The sequence below is a fragment of the Austrofundulus limnaeus genome, unplaced genomic scaffold (assembly GCF_001266775.1).
Source record: "Austrofundulus limnaeus strain Quisiro unplaced genomic scaffold, Austrofundulus_limnaeus-1.0 Scaffold552, whole genome shotgun sequence".
NCBI lineage: Eukaryota > Metazoa > Chordata > Actinopteri > Cyprinodontiformes > Rivulidae > Austrofundulus > Austrofundulus limnaeus.
Window position 1 is genome coordinate 321637 of NW_013952954.1, and position 9540 is coordinate 331176.

The 9540-nt window shown below is 37.8% G+C and overlaps 2 protein-coding genes and 1 pseudogene across 2 annotated transcripts in view; 1 reads left to right on the forward strand and 2 right to left on the reverse strand.

The window, feature by feature from the left end:
- The first annotated feature begins 2216 nt into the window (after positions 1-2216).
- On the forward strand, positions 2217-3426 carry LOC106530733 (GTPase IMAP family member 4). The gene is made up of 2 exons (XM_014026424.1): positions 2217-2923; positions 3104-3426. The coding sequence occupies exons 1-2, from the start codon at positions 2217-2219 to the stop codon at positions 3306-3308; spliced, it is 912 nt and encodes a 303-aa protein (XP_013881878.1). The 3' UTR covers positions 3309-3426.
- A 3507-nt stretch (positions 3427-6933) lies between these two features.
- LOC106530734 (GTPase IMAP family member 4 pseudogene) lies at positions 6934-8916 on the reverse strand (annotated as a pseudogene).
- Positions 8917-8996: 80 nt separating this feature from the next.
- Positions 8997-9540, reverse strand: part of LOC106530719 (gastrula zinc finger protein XlCGF57.1-like) — a 7978-nt gene continuing 7434 nt past the window's right edge. Inside the window, exon 4 of the mRNA XM_014026410.1 lies at positions 8997-9036. Within this exon, the coding sequence (XP_013881864.1) occupies positions 8997-9036 (40 nt within the window). The remainder of the gene's footprint in view (positions 9037-9540) is intronic.

Genomic DNA, 9540 nt, shown 5'->3' on the forward strand with positions numbered 1-9540 from the left:
ATGAAAATATTTTGTTTGTTTACATTATACATCTAAGGAAGACTGAGGTATCAGTTTTTTTGTTTACTGTTGAACACAAAAGTACAATTGGAAGTTACAGAAAACATATTTTGACATTTTCCTTAACTTTATAAATGTCATTGTTTCTAAGCATATGTGGTGTTCTTCCATCAGTCAAGCTGCATGATTGTTCAAAAAGTCACTTAAATCTGACATCTTGGTCCAAAACGTTTGCTGTCCTGCACCACAAGCACCGGTGGTTCTAAAGCTGCTTGCTCTCTGCTGCCCATCTGCCTGAAAGTGACTTCTGACTTTAAAAGTCAGAATTCTGAGATTAAAGTCAGAATTCTGAGATTAAAGTCAGAATTCTGAGAAAAAAGTCAGAATTCTGAGATTAAAGTCAGAATTCTGAGAAAAAAGTCAGAATTCTGAGATTAAAGTCAGAATTCTGAGAAAAAAGTCAGAATTCTGAGAAAAAAGTCAGAATTCTGAGAAAAAAGTCAGAATTCTGAGATTAAAGTCAGAATTCTGAGATTAAAGTCAGAATTCTGAGAAAAAAGTCAGAATTCTGAGAAAAAAGTCAGAATTCCTTTTTTAATTTTTCAGTGGCCCTAATCCTCTTCCGTATAAAACAAAAAGATCCTGACTGTTCTAAAACATGAATCAGTTAAAAGAGGAAGTGCACTTTTTTACTGATTTTATTTTTTTTGTCTTTTTATTTTATCCAATCATCTACAACTGAATAAAAACTTTTTTTCATTTTTTTAAAGGAGAAGTTGAACTGGAAGGTTTCAGGAAAAATCAGCAACAGGGATTTTAAAATGAGGGTTCTGTTTCCTGTGAGGGAGCAGCTTTGTGTGAACTGAACCCAGAGCTGACCACATGTTGAGTTTAACAATGAACACCAGCAAAACCACACAAACTGAATTTCCATCATTACATCATGGCTAATAATCTTTTCAGTGTTGTTATTTTACCCATCACAAAGAAGGGGAAAAACACAGAAACAGTTTTTTTCAGTTTTACTTTCATTCTGACAGAAAGTAAAAGAAGTCTGTGAAGGTGTGGTTTGTAGGATTATAAAACCTGCAGCTCTTCCTCATCCTCAGCTTCGTCAGTGCTGCTGGATTTAACACGTCGATGAACAAAAACACCATGGCCAACAGCTGGGGTGAGTTTATCAATAATCACTGATAAATTACACTGAATTCATGTTTAAATTCATGTTTATACTCATATTTATTATGTATCTAATCATCAATATGATTTTGTCATGATGTCACATAATGTGGACTCTATAATTTATATTTTTGAGTAGCTGCAGGTTTTATTTATTCATCTGTCACTGGTTTTTAGCAGAGTTGTAAAGTAACTAAGTACAAATACTTTGTTACTGTACTTAAGTAGAAATTTTGGTTATCTATAATTTATTTGAGTAATTATTTTTCAGCGTACTTTTTGCTTTTACTTGTTACATTTTTACACAATTATCTGTACTTTCTACTCACTACATTTTTTAAAAAGGTAAGAAGTAGAAAGTTGTTACTCCTGTATTATGCCAAGCTGTTATTACATAAAAAATCTATCCTGATAAACTGTGTCTCCTGGATAGAGTGAATTTAACTGTGTTTGGATGAGAAGTATAAATATATACCATTCTGACACACTATTAGCTTGTACACAACCCATCACAGCTGCACGCTGTTAGAAAAAATATATTTTGGAGAAGTCACCTCCCAATAAATGTCATTTWMGAAAATCTAACTGCTCACTTTTACTCAGTACTTTTACTTTTAATTTTTAAGTAGATTTTGTGTCAGAAATTTACTTTTGATACTTAAGTACAAAAAATATCAYATACTTTAAGACTTTTACTCAAGTAATATTTTTAGAGAAGACTAACTTTTACCAAAGTATTTTTATGATAAGATACTTGTACTTTTACTCAAGTATCAKTTTGAGGTACTTTATACAACACTGCTTTTTAGAAAAAGGAAAATGACTTATTTAACCAGTTCATGTCCCATTATTTGATGAGTGAACAATTTGGAATTTAGCTACCTTCCTGTAAAAATATGAATACCTGAGTTATGGTTATTAATGTGTTTTGAAGGGTTGGCAGGCTGTGGCGGCCATCTTGGATTTGATTGACTCTAAGAGTAATCAGCTTCATGCATATACACGTTTACTTTGACCTGTGATTTACCACAGGAATGATGCTGACAAACAACAGTGAGGTGAGGATTGTGATGGTGGGGAAGACCGGGATTGGAAAGAGCGCCACCGGAAACACCATTCTGGGTCGAGACTACTTCCAGTCCAGATGCAGCCCCAGGTCTCTGACTGTGGACTGTGCTAAAGGCCGGACTGAAATAGACGGACAGACAGTCGCCGTCATCGACACTCCTGGGTTTTTCGACACCAGGTTTGACGAGAAGAAAACAACCAAAGATCTGAGTCAGTGCATCTCCTTCGCTTCTCCTGGACCCCACGTCTTCCTAGTGGTCATCTCACTGACCAGGTTCACCGAGGAGGAGAAGCAGACGGTGAAACAGATCCAGGAAGTGTTTGGACAGGCCGCAGACAGATACAGCATGGTCCTCTTTACGCATGGAGACAACCTGGAAGGAACCACCATTGAAAGGTTCCTGTCTGATAGTCCAGATCTGCAGGAGCTGGTGTACAGATGTAACGGTCAGTACCACGTCTTCAACAACAAGCTGAGGGACAAGAAGCCTCAGGTCCTCCAGCTCCTGCAGAAGATCAGAGACATCGTCCAGAAGAACGGAGGAAGCCACTACACCAACGAGATGTTCCAGGAGGCTGAGAGGAAAATCGAAGAGGAGAAACAACGAATCCTGAGGGAGAAAGAGGAGAAAATACGCAGAGAGAGAGAAGAACTGGAGGGAAGGATAAAGGAAAAATACGAAAGAGAAATGCAGCAAATGAAAGAGATGATCCAGGCTGACAGAGAGAGGGAGAGGAGGGAGAGAGAGGAGGAGAGGAAGAGGGAGAGGGAGGAGATGAACGAAGAGAGGAGGAGCGAGCTGAAGAGGCTGCAGGAGGAAAGGGAGAGAGAGAGGGAGGAGAGAGAGAAAGAAACGACAAAAATGTTGAATGAATTAAAGGAGAATCACGAGAGAGAGATCAGACAACAACGAGAGCAGCTGGAGGCGCAGTTTGCTGCTGCGGCTCGAGAAGAAGCTGAGACCACTAGTCCTCTCAGCTGGCTTGGAGACATCGCAAACTTTATATTTAACGGGATCGGCACGGCTATCGCTTCGAAACTGATGGGAAAATTCAAATAGTTTGTCTCGTTCTGGAGAGTTTTTAATCAAAACATAACATTTAAACAACAAACTGACTCATCGGGAGAAAAACTCACTTTTCTGCAGATTCTGTGATTAAAGTTACATCCTGTACATGATTTAGTCTCACATTTTATGTTCTTATGCTTGAATAAATGAATTTATTAAGCCTTAAAGGTATTAATCCTCAGTAAAAAAATTAATTGTTGTTTTTCAGTGGATTTCATAAATACAATTAACTCTTTTAAAGTCTGTTTTTTTGTTTTTGTTTTGTTAATCAGTGTTTTCCATCAAAATATTGCTTTGACAGCTTTTTATTGTCATTAATAAGGTTCTGATGTGTTGTTCTGTGCTGATCTGAAGCAGAAATAAAGAACCATGTTGCACCTAAACCTCTGTCAGAATATGAGCTTTAATCAGATAAAAACAAAACGTCTCTTTATGTTTTACATTCAGAACATGGAGGTCAAACTACGAAACACAAACGAGTCATAGTTCTAAACCTGGTCCAAACCAAAAAACATGTATGTATGTATGTATGTATGTGTGTGTGTGTGTGTGTGTGTGTGTGTGTGTGTGTGTTAATTAATAACTCTCAAAGAAACACAAATGACCTTTTCTAAACTATATATTGTGTAACGTTTTTAGAACATAAATAACCTGAATTATAAAGAAAAAGTTCACATATAGGCTAATTTTTAGCACTTATTTCTTACTGTACCAACAACATTTGATTTATATTTTCTCAATGATACATTTTATCACAATCCAGCAAATAAAATAAAAATACATACATCAGAAGCCAGAAACAGCTTTTCAGAAGCTCAGCAGAGGCCCTGCCTGCCAGCCCTTCCCCCATGGACTGGGCAGGACGGTGGTCCTTCTGCATCTCCCACTGGTTTAACGTACAGCCACCGTTTCACATCGACTCAACACCTGAGTTTGATTTTTATAGAAGTTAAATAAGCTAATTTTAACTCATGCGTCGCTTAGTCAGTTTTGCCTCCATGAAGACTGGATCAACCCTCGCTCTGAAGCATCCAACAGAGAGACAAAGTCTTCCCACTTTATTCACCAGCTCACCACCCACCTTTCTGACTGAAGGACCAGCAACTGACACCCTGAGTGTCCGACCGGCCACCACACTGAAGCAGTTCTTTGGGGAACATCACCTGAGATCCTTCGGTCAGCCGACGACTGGGTAAAAGTGAACATTTGTCCTGGTGACACACAGGTGCTCAGACGTAATTTGATTCTTATCTTTGTATGAGATTTGATAAACTAAATGATTTTTCTCTTCCATTTAACTAAGACCCTTAGTTAAAAAACCAGCTAAAAGCAAAACTCACCTCACCTCCACTGCAAGCCTCGAACTCACCTCTCAGTGTTTATCTTATGTTTGTTTGTTTGTTGTTTTTGTTTGTTTATTCACTTGTGATTGCAAAACTCTGTTTTTACCTGGTTCAACATGTCATCATTTCACATTTATCTGCCATAGCTGTAAATACATTTAATCTGTAAATAAATGGCCCGTGGTGAACGTGCCAACATAAGCTAACGTCACTTTTGTGTCTTGATAAAGTATTATTGATTTTTCTAAGAAAATAACTCATTATTAGTTTGGGTAATAAATTAATAGAGACTGAATGATAATAAAGTTAACAGTTTTCTCTTCTCTTTCCTGTGTAATAATAACAAAATAAAAGGGAAGTGGTGCCTCGAGGTAAGATAATTTATTGATTTAAATAATTCATAAATGATCAATTTTAAAATATACCCAAAACCCCTACATTGGTCAGAAAGGACTCACCATAAAACGGTATTAATACATATTATCGTCACTTCTTGTGTCACATTTTAATTAAGTTACAAGTTATAACCTCTTAATTTTGTTCTTCTTTCATGTGCAGTGCCCTGAGACAATGTATGTTGTGACTTGGCGCTAAATAAATAAACTGAATTGAATTTAAATTGAATTAACTTTAAACCTTTCCAGACATTTCCAGACACTACTGGAGGCTTTTTAAAAATTTTTATTCTTTGAAAATCAGTTTGTCAGACGACCTCCGCCGGTTCTTACCTTGAGCTTGACACCCTTAAAAATTTTTAAAATGTCAAAAGGTTTTTAAAGAGTTTCAGGAGTGACTGTAGGGGTTTAAACTTCTATATGTTTTTAGTGATGATTAGTTAAAGCAAGTTCTAAAACAACTTTGAATTAATTTGAGTATAAATAATCAGATGACACATGGTTACTGTACTTTGGGTCAAAGTTATCAGGGACTATTGTTTTGAAATCTTTTACATTTTTTGTAAAGTAACACCTGTTGTGTTCCCAGTCAAAAGTGACCATAAAGTTTTTAATTAATTATCACAAAACTACACTTGATATTTTCACATTTCTAGATGAATGTCTTAAAACATTAACAAACTTGTTCTGCATCATGCTGCCTGTATCTTTACACCATATTTAGATGGTCTCAAACAGTGCTTGAAATGGCTGCATGTGGTCATTGCCATATTATCTCTTTACAACAACAGCCTGGACATGAATCACAGCTGTCAAAGTGAATCACCTGTGATCTTTGGAGCTGAAAACATTGTCCAGCCAGACTCTGCATCCCATAAACTTGAAGGGATTTTGTGATCAATAAATGGAAGTCTGAATAATATGACATAAAACCAGTTCTTCTAAAAAACTTTCTTCTTGTCTCTAATCAGCTCCAGCAGCAGGCCTTAGAGTAAAACGACCTTCATCTTATCTGAAGATAAACAGAGTCCAGACTGTCCCAGGCTGCTCTGAAACAGAACCTGCACACAAGAACTAACAACAAACCTCTGCTCATATAATGACCATTCAACCGTTTAACATATGTCATCCTGGTTACACCCCTGAAGATGTTACCTTTTCTGTCTGACATAACTAACTTTTGTTTATGCAGACAGAAAAAGCATGTGATAACACACACCAACTCTCATTCTCTGTTTTAAACTTATGGCTGCAATGATCTGAAAATGTAAAAATACAATACTTTAACATTTAGTCAATCACTTACAAAATTTTCTTTAAACTGCTTCCAGATCTTCTAGATCTGTGCACACCAACCAAAATCAAAAGACTTTTAAATCGATCAAATTTGACTTGAACACAACATAAGGGTTAAAGTATGACTTTGGGGCCGCATAAAATGTTAACGAGGACCCGAATTGGCCCACAGACCTTGAGTTTAACATGTGTGATGTAATTTAAATATAAAACACATGACACATATTAGCCTAACAGAATATTTGTCTGAGACATATTTGATCACGAATGACTTCGATATGCTATTAGGCTAAAGAAATGTGATCTTGATTCTGTTTGGTTTGAAGTTTTAAAGCTACGATAAAAACACAGAAACAAAGTCGGATTTACCAGATTCTTTTTATTTTTCTTTTACTGAAATTTCACAACATAAAGAATTATCTGAAAAAATGTTTTGTTATTTTTAATGCAGTGCTTTGCTAACATACAGTATAATAGAAGATATTAACCCTCTCAGAATCACAGGAGGGTTTAATGATCAAACAGAAAGTTCTGCAGACAATCTAAAAATAAATAAAATCTGAAAACGGTTGATGTTTTTCTTTATTAGCAGAGAAACACTGGGTGAGGTAATTAAATAATTCGACTACAAGATAATAAAATGACTCAGAGGAGTAAATTACTGGATGGTGCAATCATTCCTGTGTCTCCGTCTGTTGATGTGTTCATACTGAGCTCTCAGCCTCTCCTGTGCCTCTCTGAGCTCTCTTTCTCTCTGCTCCTGTAACTGATTCATCGTGTTCCTTATCTCCCTCTCTCTCTCCTCTCGCTCTCTTCTTTGTTCTTCTGCTATTCTCTCCTGCTCCCTCCTCATCATCTCCTCCGTCTCCCGCCTCCTCTCTTCCATCTCGCGCCTCTTCTCCTCCTCTCTCTCCCTCCTCTCCCTCTCATTCTGCTCATAAATCCTCTGCAGTTCCCTTTCATGAGCTTCCTGCATCTGTCTCTCTACTTCTTCTCTCTCTCTGCGGATTTTCTCCTCCTGCTCCTTCAGGATTCGTTGTTTCTCCTCTTCGATTTTCCTCTCAGCCTCCTGGAACATCTCGTTGGTGTAGTGGCTTCCTCCGTTCTTCTGGATGATGTCTCTGATCTTCTGCAGGAGCTGGAGGACCTGAGAGTTTTCACCTTTCACCTTATTGTTGAAGACATGGTACTGACCATTGCATCTGGCCACGAGCTCCTGCAGATCTGGACTGTCAGACAGGAACTCTTCAATCGTTGAGTCTTCCAGATCATCTCCATGAGTAAAGAGGACCATGCTGTATCTGTCTGCTGTAGCTCCAAACACTTCCTGGACCCGTTGCACCGTCTGCTTCTCCTCCTCGGTGTATCTGGTCAGTGAGATGACCACCAGGAAGATGTGGGGTCCAGGAGAAGCGAAGGAGATGCACTGACTCAGATCTTTGGTTGTTTTCTCCTCATCAAACCTGGTGTCCAGCAGACCTGGAGTGTCGATGACGGCCACCTTCTGCCCCTCCACCTCTGTCCATTCTTTGGCACACTCCTCAGTTAAGGACCTGGGACTGCACCTGGATTTAAAGCAGTCTCGACCCAGAATGGTGTTTCCACTGGCACTTTTTCCAGTGCCGGTCTTCCCCACCATCACTATCCTCACCTCGCTGTTGTTTATCAGCATCGTTCCTGGAAAAATAAACAACAGAGGGTTTGAGACAGAATAAAACTTTACTATAGGGAGACAGAACAGCTGATTGAAGAGCTGAGGCAGGAGAGTTCAGCTGATGATCAGCTGAAGAATGATGCTTCGAAGAAGTGATCAATGCTGAAATATGGTTACCAGAAATTCATGCTCTAGTATTTATACTAAAATTAAAATATTGACACCTTAATACTTCAGTCATTTAAATATATGTTTAACAAGAACACAGTGAAAAAAACTAAAACTATTAAAATCTTGTCTAAACCAAACCCTGTTGGTTGGAACTACTTTTTGTTCCGCCTGCGTTTTGCATTAGCAAATGCTCAGTCAGTCAGTCTTTACATGTTGTTCAGTGGCCTCATGTTCATATGCTCATGTAATATAAATCAAGATATAAGGTTTTATTATATAGTAGTTCTTGATAATTAAACAATAGTTTGTTCTAATGGTTTTATTATTACCAAATCTTTTTATAGTTTAAAGCTCAATTTTTATTTATTTTGTATGACTGTGTCCTCTGGTTCAGCTCAGAAATATTGGGACACGACATCAACATACCTCTGAATTTAAAATTAATAAAATTCTGATGTCTTGTGAAGAAGTGGTTTGAAATGTAGTACTTAATTTTTTTATTTATCACACATTAAGGTATGTTTGCACAAAGCAGTGCTGGATCGGTATGGCCTATACCAACCTGAGTTTTACTAAGTGTCAGATCCAGAAAGGAACTCAGTGGTATCAGACTTCTCAGCAGTGGCACCTGCAGAAATTTATTTTAGAGGGTGGCCATTGAAAAACCAGGGGTGAACTAAAATCTGTATGCTATGACTGACTTGAGCTTGGTTGGTTTGAACCCCAGATGCAGGATTGAATGAGGGTGGTAAAAGGTGAAAAAAAAGGTTTTATTAACAAAAAACAAAGCGCTGACGTGGCAGCAATAATACATGCTGTACTAGGACTGGGCATGAGACAACACAACAGAGAACAAAGATCTGACAAAGACTGAAGACAGAGAACAGAATATAAAGGAGAAACTAATGAGTACAAACAGGAAACACCTGGGGGAGAAACATGATCAGGTGTGAGTGGGCGGGGCTGGAGCAAAGACAGGCAGGGGGAGAAAAACAGATGACAAGACAGAAAGCTAGAATAAAAAAAAACACAGACACAAATCATAACACTGTAACAGAAATTCTATCATGCTGCTGTTAAACAGCAACACAAGAGTTAGGACTTTCCACAGATGTTCACATGATTATGTGACGTCCAGAGACCAGAAACAAGAATAGAAACTGTTTGAAATTCCACAACAGTCCAGTTCTAATATGTTCTGTATCTCTACTCATGGAATGACATAAAATTGTCTTTCATCAATTTATTTCAGTGGCATCAGAAGTATTTGTAATGTGCAAGCAATAGAAACAGCCAAAAATGAAATAATATTTTCAGGTAATTGTGTGTGTGTGTGTGTGTGTGTGTGTGTGTGTGTGTGTGTG